At 40.0% G+C, this 16742-nt stretch overlaps 1 protein-coding gene across 2 annotated transcripts in view; it reads left to right on the top strand.

The window, feature by feature from the left end:
- Nucleotides 1-16742, top strand: part of ZFYVE28 (zinc finger FYVE-type containing 28) — a 146170-nt gene that overhangs the window by 126754 nt on the left and 2674 nt on the right. For both annotated transcript variants that reach the window (XM_030947290.1, XM_030947288.1), the window contains 4 exons: nt 2479-2633; nt 3244-3360; nt 4937-5041; nt 16127-16230. In XM_030947290.1, the coding sequence (XP_030803150.1) occupies nt 2479-2633; nt 3244-3360; nt 4937-5041; nt 16127-16230 (481 nt within the window). The remainder of the gene's footprint in view (nt 1-2478; nt 2634-3243; nt 3361-4936; nt 5042-16126; nt 16231-16742) is intronic.

The raw sequence follows: 16742 nt of genomic DNA, 5'->3' as shown, positions 1-16742 counted from the left end.
GGCCAGTCTTAATGACACACCACAAAACCTGACAGAATAGTCTGCAATGGAAGTAGGTCAAACCACGTTCCGGAATGAAGTAGGTAAAACTGCATTCCTCCAAGCTGGAGGAGGCTCAGAAAGGCAAACATTATTATTAAAATTGGTCAGAATTGTGGAATTAGCCTTCCTTCCTTTCTGCAAAACAGCAAAGGACCAAGTAGCTTTTATTCTTGGAAAGCACTCTTCACAGCTCTCTGCCCATCTAACACCTTCCTTTGAAGTATTTCTTCAGCTGTGATTTGGAGGGAAAAGTCATCCTTGATTCAGTGGCCCTGTTTTTCCCCTGCACTAAAGTTTCTGTGTATTGGGAGTTTTGAAGAGACCTTGTATTAGGGTTATTCACATTAACAACTTCTAAAAGCTAGTGTTATTCACATTAACTTCTTCTAAAGTAATAATTACACAGATTGCATCTGGCTTTGTCAGGAGTCCATGCTTGCCTTGGAGAGCAGTTTATGGTGCATATGTGTGTATCACTAAGAAAGTTCTTAATGTAAAACAAAAAGTAGAGCCTGTTTGGCCCTGTTGCCAGGCAGAGTCCTTTATCTGTGTGTGAGAGGGTTTGTGTGAACAGGAATCTTCTGACTGCATACCCTTGTGAGCCAGGAATCTCCTCCTGGCTCTTGCTGCCTTTCAGTTTATTCTTTTGTAAGCCGCATTTGTACATGACCTTTTCATTGTCCTGAACACAGGCCTTTCCATGCTGGCAGGCTTGCTTTCTAATATCTACTAAATCCCCTATGGAAAAGCAAAGGAAAATTCAAAGAGAATTCTCACTTCATTCTCAGTGTCTTTGATAGGCCTAGTCAGTCATGGTGCTGCTGGAACTGTAAACATAGAAATAACATCTCCTTACAAGAATTTTCTTTTGTTAGTAGCAACAGATAACATGAATAAAATGAGTCTCCTGCAAGCCTAGTCTTTGCTCTGTGTTTGAAAGAATTGGGGCCAGTTAAGGTACTCATGCTACACATCTTCCATTGATATTTCTATCAGTAATTAATCTGCAGTACTTATTTATTTTCAGTCTGTTTTGCCTAGGGCTTTTAAGATTGGGTGACATAATTATTTCTCTTTTATATTTCAAAGGATTACCTGTGGAGCCTACAGGTAGAATTGGAAAACTATATCCTATAAAATTTTTTTATAAATAATAATGCTACCTATGTGTCTTCTCCCAAAATAACTGTTCATGCATACTGCCATAAGGACGGGATCTGCAAGATGGTGAATGTTTCTGCACCTGACAAAAGCAGATTGAACTCAAAATGTGTTAGAAATTACTTTTTTGTTATACATGCTACTTATGCATGCAGTTAGTAACTCTTCTTTTAACACGGTGTTTGTCTGTAAAGAGTGTTGGAGTTTTGGACATCAAAAATATGATTTTAAGTAAAATAGTCTAGTTTTTTGGTAATAATTGGCTATATTAATTTCTTTCCAGTATGTGGAGAAAAATGGTTTTATGTTTCCTCTGACTTGAATGCAAATAAAGCTCCTGTCTCCTTTGGTCAGCACAGTGAATCCTTAGGACTTCAATATAGTTACATCCTGTGCTCTAGTCTCATTTCAGAGTTTTTAGGGGCAAAGTGCTGCTTTTCCCTGAAGTGCTGCCTGTTTTTAACATCTTGATTTACAAATATGTAAGGTAATTCCTGATATTTGAAGATTCTCTCCAAGGCTTCCCTGCTGTCTCAGGTTGTTTCAAGCTTCTTCTCTCTAAAAGAAAAGTGGTAGGGGTGGTGGTGGCGAAAGTGTGGAATGTCTGGCATCTGGTTTTTAACAAAAAATTAAAAGTTTGAGTAGACATTTGGTGGCACATTTAAATCTCTTTAGAGTTGATGAGCCATTCTTCACAATAGTTTGACATTTCAGCTATTTCTAATGTTACATTTATAAGGAAATTAACCTACCTCTACTGTGTAAATCATATTTTATTGCTGCTCTTCCCATTTTTTTTGCGAAGTTATATTTAGACTCTGATCTTGCTATATTAAGGTAACATAATTCAGAATTTATTTCTTTTTTTCAGATAACTTATATCTTCGTCAATTTCTAAGTTGACTTCAGAACTGACCTTCACATTTTTAGGTTGATATTCCCCTTCAGGATTTTTGGTGGAGTTATGGTCTCAGGATTGAGCTTTTAGAAGAAGTTAATGTGAAAAATGGCGCAGCACTTTGTAAGGAAAAATGCAGTAAAATACAGACAAGTGATTTTCTGCTTCAAGTTTTTTTGCAGCTGTCACAGAGTGAAAATCAAAGGTGCTGGTGATTGGTTGTGTGCTGATTAACTTCAACCAGAATTTACAGGAATTAGTTCTGCCACTATAGAGTCTTGCCTGAGTCATAAATCCTTTAGGATTTGCTGAACATCCTGAACAACTGAGTGAAGATTTACATTCCTTTCCTTTACATTATTTTTTTTCTCTGACAGCAGTTTAATGACAAGTTCTTGTTCATCTGATGACATTGATCAGGAAGAAATCCAGCTGGCTTTACAGGCTGCCAAAATTGCCACACGAGAGAAGATCAGATCTAGATTTCATGGCAGTAACGATCTTATTCACCGCCTTTTTGTCTGTATCTCAGGTATGAGAATCACTGAATTATTAAACTATTTTTCAGGGGGTTTTTGGTTTAATTTTTTGAGTTTTTGCACATCAAGTTGTGGTGGAAAGGACTAGAGATGAAGTTTCAGGAAGTCTCTGGTTTTGGTGCCTCAGTTGTAGTCTGGTTTAGAAGGACCTGTTACCTGTTTGGAACTTACAGAGTCAGAGATGCTGACATAATAGCCCTGTAATCTAAGAATTGAAGAATGGGACTTGGACTAGAATTGGACTAAGTTGAAGAATTTGGACTTGTATCAGGTTTGGTTTTTCCCTGGTGATGCCCTGTTGTGTTCAAGGAATGAAATTTGACTTAGCAGTTCTGTTTTCATGGAAAATTAACCTCTCAGTATTTCCTGCCAAAGGATATGGAATATATGTATTGGCTTGCAGGTAGCATAAAAACCAGAATGTAACTTGGCCATTAAGGAGAATTAGTTTAATCAGATGTTCAATTTTATTTCTAATGTGAACAAGTGATCCCCTCAAAATAAGTGAGGCCATTACTGGGTACTAACAGGCAGATTTAAATACTTTTTAAAAGGATGGTGTAACAGTCTAGAATTGATTTACCCATTTTCTCAAACTCCAAGGTGTTGCTGACCAGCTGCAGACAAACTATGCTAGTGATCTGAGAAGTATCTTGAAGACCTTGTTTGAAGTTATGGCAACCAAACCTGAAACAGAAGACAAGGAAAAGCAGAAGAAAGGTAAAAGTTGTAAACATTTGTTTTCTCTAATGAATTTCTGCTGGTACCCCACTGGGAATCCATAAACTATTTGACACAAATTCCCCTAACATATTGTTATCTTTTTGACAGGATTCACTGTACAGTGATTTCACCTAAGTTTAAAAGGAGTAATGGAAACAGACTGTAAACAGGATGAAGCCTTGTTTAGGAACACAGGAGTTCATTTTAAGGCAAATACTAAAGGGTTAAAGTCCTCAGAGTTCATCTGCTGTTTCCATATTCCTATATTTAACAGCAGCACAGTGTTTGTAGCCCATATAGTTTATAGCCCATGATTTATGCAGAGTTTGGACTCTGTAGATTCTTTTCCTCCCCCCAAGATTTGTTTCACAGTGGGTACATTTTAAATTACCAAAGAACAGACTATAAGATGGGAATGCTCATCTTAGAGCATCCTAAGATGCGGAAATCTTTGTCCTGTCTTGAACAAATTGAAGAATTTGGCTTCAAAATAGAAAAATACCACATTTCACTTCTAGATAATTAAAGTAATGGAACCAGAACTAGATCATGAACCAAAAAAAGATTTTTTTTCCCGTTGAGAACGTTTTTATTATTTCTTTTCTAAGTGGCAAGTCTGCTAACTTATCTAAGAATAACAGTGTCATCCCAGCAAGGCTGCAATTACCTTTGTCCTTTGTTATCATTAGAAATACCAGCATCTGAAGTGACCAGAGCTCGCTCTGTTTTCTTACTTCCTTTCTTCCAGATCGAAAACTTTTTCTTTCTCCCAGTTTCATTTAAAAGCATTGAGTTTTTTATGTGAAACACTTAGTTTAAAAGTTGGATCAAGTCAGCAGAAAAAACCTACACTCAGTCCCAATTCTGCACTGGGATAATGCACAACGTGCATTACAGTCTTCTGTTACTTCTGGCTGAAACTTCCACAACAGTTTTATGGTGGCAGCCTGTCATGATGTGAAAATAGACTGGCTTTTTATTGTTAAAAAAATAAGTAAATGAGGTTAGACAGAATTGCTAGAAAGAGTACACAAGAGCTCCTGAACCTTCAAATAAGAGTAATAAAGAAACTGGAGCTGTAAAGAACTATCACTGGGAAATATATATTAATCAAGTGTACTTGGATGGTTGTAATTTGTAGTGGATGAACTCCTGCATTAAAAAAGAAGGTATTGACAACAGTAAGCATAAACAAAATGAGTGGAAAAATGGGAGGTTTGGGGTGAAGTTTCTCTTTGACATGTGTGATTTGATGTATGTTATTCACCTTGGGACTCTCATTGTTCTCAAAACCTACTTGTGTTAAAGGATCCAAGTTAAGAATTAGGAAATAAAATGTAGGTGCAGCTAAAATAGCAGAAGGAAGAAGACTGCATGTCCTGTAATAACAGCCTCTTTCATTTCTGTTGTCATCCCAAAGCAGAACAGGAGACTTGTAAATCACTGTTTGTGTCAGGGTAGAGAAAAAGCAAGAAGTCTAAGAAGGTGTTACTGTGGTCTAATCCCAAAAGTTCTAACAGGAATCTTTAAAGTGAAAATTGGGAAAATGAGTATTTTTTAAATTGTTTTACAGTTAATCATGGTTTAAGGAATGCAGCATTGGAAGACTGTGCTTTATGTCAAGAAAGTATATCATCCTCAGAACTTGCAGCAAAAGCCAGAGATGGGGACTTTGAAGGTATTTTCTTTTTTCTAAGAATTAAAATGAGACAACACTGATGTATAAAAGAAGTGATCATTAAAATGAAAAGTCTTTTAATGTTTGGCTCTGGAAAGTGAGTATAAAATGTTGTCATGCTGGTTTAGAGACAAAGGCAGAAAGTAAACTGAGCATATTTCTTTCAGGTTTTTTCTAACAGCCTCATGAAACTCTTATCCACAAATGCTCATATTCACTATGAATTGCTCTGTATTAGTACAGAAAGGGTCTGTATAGTAAAGGCTTTAATACAGTGTATGATGTTACATCTGATGAGTTTCTGAGGGCTGTGTGAGATGCAAAGCCCTAAGTAAGGTCTCAGCCAAATCTTGAGAGGGTTTTCGTATCGTTTGCTGCATGTGGATGTGCTGCTTTATCCCAAGGTAGGAGTACCTTTCATATTTTGTTTACTTTTGTCTTTGATCAAGATATTTTGGCTAATGTTTTCACATTCTTCACCATATTATTTCAAAGAAAATGATAGCTTTAGATAAGTCTGCTGAGGTTGCTCAAATCTCACTGAGTACATGGTAAGAATGAAAAATGCATGTAAGTCTCAGAGTTTTGGTTGAGGTTCAAGTATTCTGAAAGCTCACAAGTTGTTTCTCTTCTATTAATCTGAGCTTCTTCAGAGTTAGTTATGGGCTCAAGTCCTATTCTGGCAAACTCAGTATAAAAAATTGATTAAAAGATATCAGAGCACTTGCAGTCAAAGAATAAGAAAAGAGATATATGAGATGAAGCAAACAAGAAAGCAATCAGCTTTGATCTTCAAGGCTAAGTGGTGGTTTCAGCACTCCAGGAGCCCAATTACCAGAGCCATAATATGCTGTGGTCAAGTGAGAAGTACAAGACAACCATCAGCTATGAAACTGTCTCTGAGCTTCCCAGAAACTCAAGTGTGCAGTAATTCCCTTGTGCTTTAAAACGTTGATTTATTGTTTTATATTTGTCCACATAGACTACTGTCCTTCCAGTGAGAGGTTTGGAATGCAGGATGACAGAGCTGGGTGGCAAAGCAGTGTGTGTCTCTGCTTGTATGTGGAGGGTGGTGACCAACAGAAAAGAAATATTGGTTCATGTCATTTGTAAAAAAGGTCAGATATCACAGAGGGAAAAAATGAACTCTTAAAGATTAGATTTTAGAGAAATATAACTTATTTTGTGCTTATATAAAACCCATGGTTTGCTTGCTTACCCTTCTGAAGCTGCAGGCTAAAGGATCTAATCTATTTAGAACAGCAGGGCTAATTCATGTATAATGCACTGTAGAAATATTATCTCTTCTGGAGGAAGATGATTTGGAGGCAGATAAAGAACTATTCAGTAGTCATTTTAATTGATTTTTCTATTGTGCTGTAATTCAGAATGTCACAGAAGGTGCAGGAAGGAACAAATCTTTAAGCAAAATCCTTACCATGTATAGGGTGTATTGCATAAGAGTGCAAGATTATTCCTTCTCTTCCACTTCAATTCTTTGTCTTTTGTTTTGGATTGATGCTGATGCTGTTGGTGAATTTGACTTACAGAACTTAAAAGCCAGTTAGTCTGAACTGCAGGATGCTACATAACCCTCTCACAGTGGATGTGCATTTTGTCACAGCAAAGTCTTTTTTTTTCCCTGGTATGTTGTTCAGCTTTTAAGGTTCTTCAGCCTTTCATGGCAGCTGCTATTGGCATGGGGAACGGTTCATGTTTGGAGAAATGAGTTGGGATGTTATTTACTGAAATAAGAGGACAATGGTCTGGGTACTTAGGTGATGTTCTGACCAACACAGTGAAGGGGAATCTTTGGAGATTCAAAAGGCCCTGCAGCACCCAGGCAGTGTGAATCAGTTATGTCCCTACCCTAAATGAATGGTAAAACCAGATATGTGGTATTTATAGCATATGAGATAGCTTCAACCAAAGCAACCCCCTGCCTGCACCTTTATTCCGTAATAGCAGATGTTTTATGTGTGTCTGCATGGTAGGAAGCAGATCTTTGTGGGATAAGCAAGTCCCATTTGAATAAGTAGATGTGGAAGCCAGGATGAGCTTGGCTGTCAGTGATGTCCCATGCTAACATATCCTCTTAACCAAGCCAGTTAGCAGGTGCTCCTGCAGGTACTCTGCCTTTGGGGCTCACTGGGAGGCTTGGCCATGTCTGCACCAGCCTCCTTGCAGGCTTTCTCTGGGAGCCTCCCTTGGCTTATGTGTAAGTAGTTATGCTGTAAATATCTACAAACCAGTGCAGCTCCTCTGACTGTGTCAATAGAAGAATGTAGTTTTAATTGGCTCCATTCCTGATGGGCAGGAATTTTGTGTATCCCAAAGAGACACAGGATGCTGAGGAGTATGGAGATGAGCTCCACCTTCCAAACACAAGAAATCACAGAAAGGCTACTAAAAAGGCCATCTGAAGTGGGACAATTTGCTGAATTTGTGGGAACTTTAGAAACACCCCTCACCTCCAATATATGCGAATCCCTGTCCCTTTGGATCACAAATTGTCATTGCTGGCAACACTGTACAGACTTTTTCTGCTGAGGTGTGCAGGGACAGTTAATGGGATACATGGTTTTGCCATCCCTAAGGCATCCAGCATGGAGCATAATGTTCCACCAAGATTTTAACCTCAGCAGCCATTTGCCTTTTCCCCTTTACAACACCTCCCCATGTGTCTTGTTTTTGCTGGCCAGTGTAGAAGGAAGAGCCCCTGGGTGTTGTTTGGGTGATGTTTGGGTGCAGGTGGAAGATGTCTGGTGGATAAGGCAACTTTTGCTGCTTGAACATTGTTCTCTGTTGCTTGCAGTGAGTTTGGTGGGTTTGTCCTTCAGGCCAAATCTGGGTCAGCGGCCGTCAGAAGGAGTACAGGAATACACCACAATTATCACTGTAAGGGGATTAAACACAAAGACTGAGAGCATTGCATCAAAGTTAATTAATTCTTTTTTGTACCTCAGTTCTATACCTCAGGTCACTCAATTATTTCAACTGAAAGTGAAAACAATTGAAAGCAAAGGAGCACATCATAGCTCTTCCCTTCTGCCATTGTGGCAGAGTATGTATCAAATTGAGAAGGTCCAGCCAGCTACCTGCCAGGAAAGCTCTTCCCTATTATCAAATAAATCCCTCTAACTGAATGTAGCAAATGTTTTAGATTGTATTCAATCAATGGTATTAAAAAAACAACAAACCCAAAAATGGAAAGCAAGCCCAGTAACCTGAACAAATAAATGGCCTTAAGATTGTACTGAATGTTTTAGCCTCTACTCACATTATGAAGATGAATCACTTGTTTTTGTCAGACTTCTCATTCTTATTGTATATAAAACCCACCAGCTGGTCTAGGACATAAAACAAATATGAATTTTTATTATGAGCCAGCTGACATTGGCAAGGGTTTAAGAGTTAAATCCTGTGACCTTCTGAAGGTTGAAATACAACAAACTACAGATTAATTGGCATTCCAAAACAAGCATGAGCCTATGGTCTGTATGTTAATCTTTGTTGTCCTAATGCTCTAAGATTTTTGTCAAGGAAGTATATACATTTATACTTCATGGAGTATTAAGAAATTATATATATTTATAGGGAGAGAGTGTAAAACAATTTTATTTTCCTATGGCAGGATATTAATTTATGCAATATTCAATAAATATTTTTTAAATACAGTAAAATTTCTTGTCCTGGTTGTATGATGGAAGTGATGGCAAGTGGAGTACAAAATTCTGTGTATAAACTCAAATCAAATTGTAGTGGCAGGCTACCACTGGGCAAAAAGGTTGGGCTCTGAATTGCAGTAACAGCAGACAGAGCCTATGTGCTGGAACTTCCATGGGACTGCCTTTCTCCCTGTGCCCTGGTGAGCTGCAAACCAGCACAGGAAGAACCTTTCTGGGGAGTTCCTGAGCTCCAGCTTGGACAAAGCACAGTTGGATGAGAGCTGACTGAGAATGGGCAGCATGGGTCACACACAGTGTAAAGGAAATCTTGAAAATGTACGAAAATTGCTCTTATTTAACCCAGTGTCAATGCATCCCTGATCAGGGCAGAGCTGTGTCATTCATAATATCCAGTACAGCTCTAGAAACACCAAACTCTGGGGAAGTAGAAGTTTTGTGTCTTTCTGCCATTTATGCATCTGGCATCATATTTCTAGCCCTACAGAGAACTTGCTTTGTATTTGCTTAGCAGGTTCCCATGTGTGTACATAGATGTGCACACACAGAGAGGAACTTCTTAACTTCTTTGACTTGAGAATTATTGCCTTTTATTGTTTTAATTTATCAGTTTGTTAATGGGATAAAGCTTAAGTGTGACTCTGCTCACCATATTTGGGAGCATTACATTTATCCTTGTGGGTTTGATGATTTTAATACTAAAGGTGGGCAAATCTGAGTTTTACTGTACATATATTACAACAGAGGGAAACGTGAATATTTTGAATGATCCATTTAATGAAGTTAAAGGCAGGCTAAGAAAGTGAGTTATAATTCTTGTCCAAACATGAGATATTTAGAAATCTGAAGATTTTTCTCAAGGAAGCCAGCAAGCATTATGAAGCTGTTGGTGCTCCATGAAAATATTTGCTGTAGCATCTCAGCTGTCTCTGCAGCCATACCAGCATCTTCACTCCTTATCCCTCTAGCATCTGTACAGAACTGCCTTGCATGCTAGCACCTACTAAAAACTGCAGACATAATGGATTTGCTGTGGCTGCCAGTGCAAATACCTGCTTGTGCCAAGTAGTGTTAGCATCTGTTTGTTTCACAGCACACTCTATTTCTCCCTGATTCCTTGCCATCCACCCTCTCCTGTTTGGTCACGGGCCCTGACTGCTTTCTATCCAGCAGCACAGGCACAACTCAGAAGTTCACAGTCCCAGGCTCAGGCTCTTGTTCTTGTTCCTGGGTCACAAAAACCCACCCATGCTCCTGTATGTGCAGAATCTAATCACCATGGCTCTGGGGATAGCTGTCAGCCCCAGCTGAATGCTTCAGTTTTTCTTTTGTCCTCTTTGTGCCTGTGGTTACTCTGTTATTTATGATGATGACCAGCAACACCTTGTAAATGAAAGTTAAACTGTTGCACACTTCATTGGTGAAAGGTGTTCTGTCCACATAACTTTTCACTTTTTCCTTTTTTAGCAGCTCTGCTTATGCTGTGTGAGAGAGGAATCAAATTTCCATATGGAGCCAATGTTTTATAATCAACTGAACATATTTAATCATGCATGTAGATTTACAGGATTCTTACAGGTTTTAGGTTGTAGTGCAGTAATTCAATCTGATTTAGGCTTTAGGAACTTGCTCAAAGCCTTTTCCCTTCTCAAAGACTATCCCTCTTTGTTGGCACTATGTGGAACTTGTTGAGAATTCTATGCAGCACTTACGAGAAAACATCCCCTAAATACTGCAAAGAACAAACTTATTCAACTCTGTAACATCATAACTGGGATTTTGATTAGGTTTTGTGTAATAAATACATGTTTTGAGTGTTCTGGTATGTTTTATGTAGATCTTCATTATCAACTTTTCTCTATTTTATAATGATTGCTAAGTCTTACAGAGAATATTCTTGCTAATGGTTAGATGGAAGATCCAAGTCTCTGCTCCATCTGATTTAAAGTAAAGATTTCACCCATATCTCAGTGAAAACCAGTGTTTTCTATGAGACTTGCTCCATTTTATATAAATAATTAATTTGCCCAAAGAATGAGTTGCTGGTCATGTACCTGGACAGAATGGACACAGGACATCATTCCAAGGTTATGTTGAATCAGGCAGAGCAGAGGCTTGAGCCCAAGTTTGCAAAGCTCTGTGTCTTGGTGGAAGCTTTCTAGATTTGCACAGAATTTCCATCCTAACAAACAAAGCTCTGTGTCTTGGTGGAAGCTTTCTAGATTTGCACAGAATTTCCATCCTAACAAAGTCATTTGACCAGAGCTGAAGCTAAGAAGTCTGTACCTCTTTTCTCCCTTAGCCCCAGAATTTTCATCAAATTATATTAAGCATAAAAATTTATTTTTTGAAAAATGTCAAGTTGGCTGTAATCAGCACTGAATCTTCTAAGCAAGGACAAAAATTACTTTGGTACAATTGCATGGTAGGAATCTTACATCAAAGTCAGAGATTGCCCAGAATGACGTGGAAAATCAGGTGTGATGAGGGACAAAAAAGGTTCATTTTGCTGTGGCAGTTGAAGTGAGGGGGTAAAGTCAAGTCACCTTAGTTTTCAACTTTCCTTGCTTTAAACTGTGAGAATTTGCAATCCTGCTTTGATCAGAGAGATCCAGCAGCCCCATCTGACCCCTTTGGCAGCAGTGAGGGTAACGCTGCAGCGGTGGCAGTTCCACAGGATGCTGTGGGAGCAGAACTCTGCAGGTCAGCTTGGTGTAATCAGGGTTATTTTGCATGATGTGCTCTGAAATCTAATGCAGGAGGAACTTTCAGTTTGAGTTGTGCATTAGGAATAATTGATAAAAACAAAAGATGCAGAAAGGGGTGTTTTCTCTGAATTGTCTGGCTGTAACACAAACACCACAAGTTTAGGATTTAGCAGCTGCTCTTCAGCAGGGAGTTGTGGTGTGCTTGCTTCTGATTTGTCTCCTACCAGAGTACAGATTTGCTGCCTAGGCCTTCTGCCAGCTCCAACAACTTTTGGGGTTGTTTCTCTCTCTGCATTGGTCTCTTGTGTCTCAGCACCACAGAAAAAACTTCAGCTTTCTGGGCTAATGTTTCAGTCATCACAGCTGATAGACCTGGATCCATGTTCTCTTCTCTTGTGTTCTGACAGAGAGATGATCATCTTGGTTTTCTAAGATTAGATGGGACTGCATTAGGTATAATGCACATATTTAATGCCAAATTAATTAATGTGTTCTTTTTGACAGTTTACAGTGTCTGTGATTTTTTTTTGTCTGTGATTTTTTTTTGTCCATGATTATGGTTTTCTTCAAGCGCCAGCATCTTGGATTTATCTGACTTTTAACTTTAGGAGCAGAAATTTTTTTTACCTAATGAGATAGACATTACGTAGACACATAAAGGTGGATGCTAAAAGCTACAGAATAAATAAAAATACTGTAAAATTTCATGATTTACGAGAAATTGTCATGCAAGCTTGAATAGTTAAGAGCCTTTTTCAGTCCTAGCACTATTTAATTTTATCTTGTGCTTTTTCCTTTCTCTAAACTTGTTTCTTAGTCATTTAAATACTTGTTTCTCTTCATTTCTCTGCCTTTTTCCTATGAATGCTTTTAATGTTTTCTTCTAAAATTTATATCTGTATTCTGTCTCATTAATCCCTTCCTTCCCTTCCTCCTCCTCTTTGATGTTTGTGCTGTGGACTTCATCCATTTCCCAGCAGACTTCTCCAAACTCTCATTGCATGATAAAGCACTGGGCCAATTAGCCCAGGAACAAGGTTTTCCCTCCCTTCCCTGTCCAAATCCCTGAAGCACAGGCAGATAATGCTTTAGAGACTGGATGTTGGTATTTGCTGCAGCATGCACAGCTAATGGAGCAGCATAGCCTGGAGAAGGAGTGCAACATGGAAAGCCTGTGGGTGCAGTGCTGCTGCCCTGCTCCCTGCACAGCTCCAGGCTCGTGCTCGGGGTTTAATTCGTGTAACGCACTCTCTGCTCCTCACATGGAAGCTTTTCCCCTCAGGAGAGGGCTCTTCAGAGAGTATTTCAATAAACTGTTCTATAAAAAGCCCAGTGACTCAGTTGTTGATGTGTGTAAGTCAGGGGCTGCTCCCAAGGTTGAGTGAGATGAGGCTGGGGTAGGGAACTAAGGGGTGGCATCCACTGGGGCTTCTATGGGCTCAGAGAGACCAAACCAGGACTTCATCCTTCCTGCCAGGGGGAGAACTTCGGCTCCACTCCAGCACTGCATTGGATTTCTAACTCTCACAGCTCTGTGTTTGTAGTCAGTGTAAGGGCATTTTCAGTCAGCTGGGAGGAAAGGCTTTGGGGTAGTGGCCCAAAGTTCCCCATTTCAAATGTCACTTCAGTGCTGCACTGCTTTGATTCTGTGCAAGACATCCCTCTCCTGATTTCTCCCCACACGCTGACTGTAGCTGGGTGGTGAGGATTAAAGCAATTACATTTGTACAGCAGTTTGAATGTTAAAAGCTGTTACATAACCAAGTGTTACTATTTGGGGGTGTGCTGCAGTGCAGCAGATCTTGGTGTGAGTGGTTGGGAGGGCACAAAGCCCCTGAGGCAAGGGGCACGGGTACTGCTGCTGAGTCACTGTCTGGGGAAATGTGCCCTTTGGCCACCCTAGTGACACTCACGTTCAGTGAATCAGCTGAGGTGACACCAGTGTGGAGGCAGAGAGAGTCCCTCTGCTGTGGGAGAGTGTTCTGTGGAGAGGGTTGTGCTGTTTCTGTACACTGCCAATAAGTTGTGAATTATTTTTTATGAAAACCAAGTTACAAAAACAAAAGTTTTCAGATTAATTCATCTGTCAGTCAAGTGATTCTGTAACTGTGAATTACAGATTATATGATTACTGTTAGTTTGAGGTCATTATTTATCAAAATTTGCTGGGTGTTTTTTGGTTTTGTTTTTTTGTTTGGTTTTTTTGTTTGGTTTTGTTGTTTGCTTTTGGGGGGTTGGGGTTTTGGGGGTTTTCTTGCAGTTATTTTTTCTATTTAGCATGGAGGCAAATCTGTGCAAGATCAGTTTAAAAAGAACTTTTTCAGCATTGCACTTCAAGGGCAACAACAGAAAAATATAGGGGAGGGAAGAAAAAAATAACTATCTTTCCCTCACAAAAAACAAAGCGAACAAAAAAAGCCCCTCAAAGAAACTAAAAAAAAATGAAACAGCTGATAAGAAAGCTGCTTTCTGCTGCTGAGTTTTAGAGTCTTTGGGGTGGGCCTGTGTTGGCTTATAATGTGTGTGACCTAGCTGTGATGTGAGGGAAGGAGTGATGATGGCTGCAGCTGCTGCAGAAGTGGCACATCACCTTGGGATGCTGCAGGGGGTACAGGAAGGGCCTGTGCTTTGTGGCTGTTCTGTGAATATTAGAATCAGTAGCTGTCTGAACCTGGTAGCCCACCCTGCAATGCAGTTTATAAAGCATCAGTATCAAATTGAGCATCTTAGCAACCCTGCTTCCACCAGGCCTGCAGAGGGAGATGGCACAGAGCTTGAATAATTTCCTAAATTTTGCGGTGTTCAAAATGAGTGAGAATCAATGGATAGTTAAATCCCTGAAAACAGAATCTATATAGAGACGAGTTTTAAACAGGAGCATTGTTATTGGTTCATATTTTGCCTTTTGTTTGGGATATAGCTGATAACCCAAGGGGCCTCCTGGAACATGGGGATTCTCCATCAGGCTTGCCATGGTTTTAGATAAGAGAAAGTGACAAAGTTTTCAAAATCTACATCATAAACTGATATTAGGAGTAAATTTCACTGGGCAAGATACATGTAATGCCTAGGGAGATTGCAGAAAAGGAAAAAAAAAGTGGAAAGAAAAATGTCTTGGCTGAACTGTTATTAATGCTTGACTTAAGCTGGCAGTTCCTGCTGCTGAAGGAAACCCTGCCTCTGAACCAGGGATTTGTAGCCTTGTGTCCCCACAGAACATTTTCTGGTGAACTGCTCTCAGGGATGAGGTGAAGACTTCTATGTGCAATCTCCTTTTTTTTCCACCACATCAGTAATTTCTCTGCCCATCAACTTCTGGGTTTGGTTACTGGTCCTGTAGGTGTAACCTGTATCAGACTGATGTGCTCATGAAGTGAAGGATAGCTTTCTTAAGCTGGTTCAACCTCTAAAATAGTTTAGAGAAGCCTATAAAAGCTGAGTCAAATTCTAAGTTTTCTTTGTTTTTACTAATCTGCTTTTTGAGCAGTTTCTTACATTGAATGCTATATCCTTTGTACTTCTAATTTGACAAATGTTGCAATGTGACAAACACATGAAAACTGGTCATAGTTATGTTGGAACAAACCAGTGGATTTTTCATTTAATTATCTTTCTGCCTGTAGCTATAGTCCTCTTAACCTCTGCATCAACTGCACCATATATTTTGTTGTTTGATAGTATGCTCCTTGAGGTAGGGATCTTGCTTGTCAGGTTTATAAATCAGCAATTGCATGGCTTGCAAATTGTAAATAATACTCAGAAAGGAGCTGCATGGAGGGAACTTGGATAAATACACCCAGCAGTTCATGTTCACCCTGTCCATGGATTCCTTCTGGACAGAACTTGCTTTGCACTCATTAGATTTTTACCAACTTGATCAAGCAGTCAGCTTCATCATTTCTACACTTGTAACTCCAGACTCTTTGAGGTCATGTCAGGCTGTCGTGAGCAGAAGCAGCTCGACAGAAGGGAGCCCAATACCTTCTGCCTTGCCAAAACCAAATCATTTCCCTGCTTGTCTTTTATGGGAGGTTGGAGAGCTCACAGGAGACATAAACAACTGAAACAAGCTGTCCGTGGTAATGGGCGAGTTCTTTCTCTGCTGAGCTGTGTACACTTGATTTTGTGGTTTTGCTCTAGTTACTGGTGACTTCCAGGAAGAGTCCTAATAATTGAACAGATGGTAATCAGGCTTTGGGTTTATTACCTGTACAGTTGCTTGCCTAATTGCAGAAAAGCAGTTGGTCTTTCTGGAGGGAAGGCTGAAGAGGCTGGCAATGATCTCAGCTCAAAGCTTGTTTTGATGGTGGTGGCACTGATAAAAACATTTATGATTCAGTTCTGCTTTAATCATCTCTTGTCTTCCTGCTTTATTTTGCTTATCTCCTTTTCCCTGGACTTGCATATGACTAAGATAGATTTTATTTCAAGTCCAAAGCTGTCATAGGCCATTTTAATGCCTGATCTGCTCTGCCCAAAGGTGGGTGCCTGGCAGAGAAGAGGGGAGTTGAGCCCTCCTGGGCATCCTGAACTCACTCAGCTACTGTTTGCAAAGCACCTGGAGGAATGCAGATGGAAAGCAGCTGCTGTTATATTTTACTCTCCCTCCTTCCTTGTGGATCTGGTAATCACATATTTGGTTTTATTCCCTTTTTGATTGATGTTCCCTTTTGTTGCTGTGTTTCTGCCAGATCCTCCTGACTGGGTTCCAGATGAAGTCTGCAGCTACTGCACTGCATGCAAGGCTCCTTTCACAGTCATTCGCAGGAAGCACCACTGCAGGAGCTGTGGCAAGGTAATGACTCACTCAGGGCTGTAAAGAAGTCCCACCAAAGCCAGCAGCAAGTTCATGTGCACCACAGAACCTGGCTGCACAGCAAAATGTGCACACTCAGCCAGGCTTCTCAATTCACAGGTGCTTCTGTGTGCCTGGGCTGCCAACTCTCAGCTTATGTTTACAAAGGGCTGGGGAGGGGTTTGACTTTTATACAGCAATAAGTGTATAAAGCTAAAGGCAGAATTGCCTGATGAGATCCTAGAACACTCCCCACCCCAACAGAGTCACTGTGGACTATTGCTGTAAGCTCTAAAGAGCCAGGGCAGCCTGCACTGCCAGGGGTGATGCACACACAGCTCAGCTGCAGGGACAGGGTGTCCCTTTGCTTTCTTCCCAAACCTTTGGAGGATCACTCTGGTGTGTAGGGCTGCTGCTTTGCAAGTTTGTGGGGGTGGAAGAGGGAGCGAGGGAGAAAAAAGCAGTCATGTACCACAGGAAGCCAGAAATCTGCAATCCCATTTCACTTGCTG

This window comes from Camarhynchus parvulus, chromosome 4, assembly GCF_901933205.1.
Source record: "Camarhynchus parvulus chromosome 4, STF_HiC, whole genome shotgun sequence".
NCBI lineage: Eukaryota > Metazoa > Chordata > Aves > Passeriformes > Thraupidae > Camarhynchus > Camarhynchus parvulus.
The sequence above is the reverse complement of the archived record's forward strand: the minus strand, read 5'-3'. Positions and strand labels throughout refer to the sequence as shown.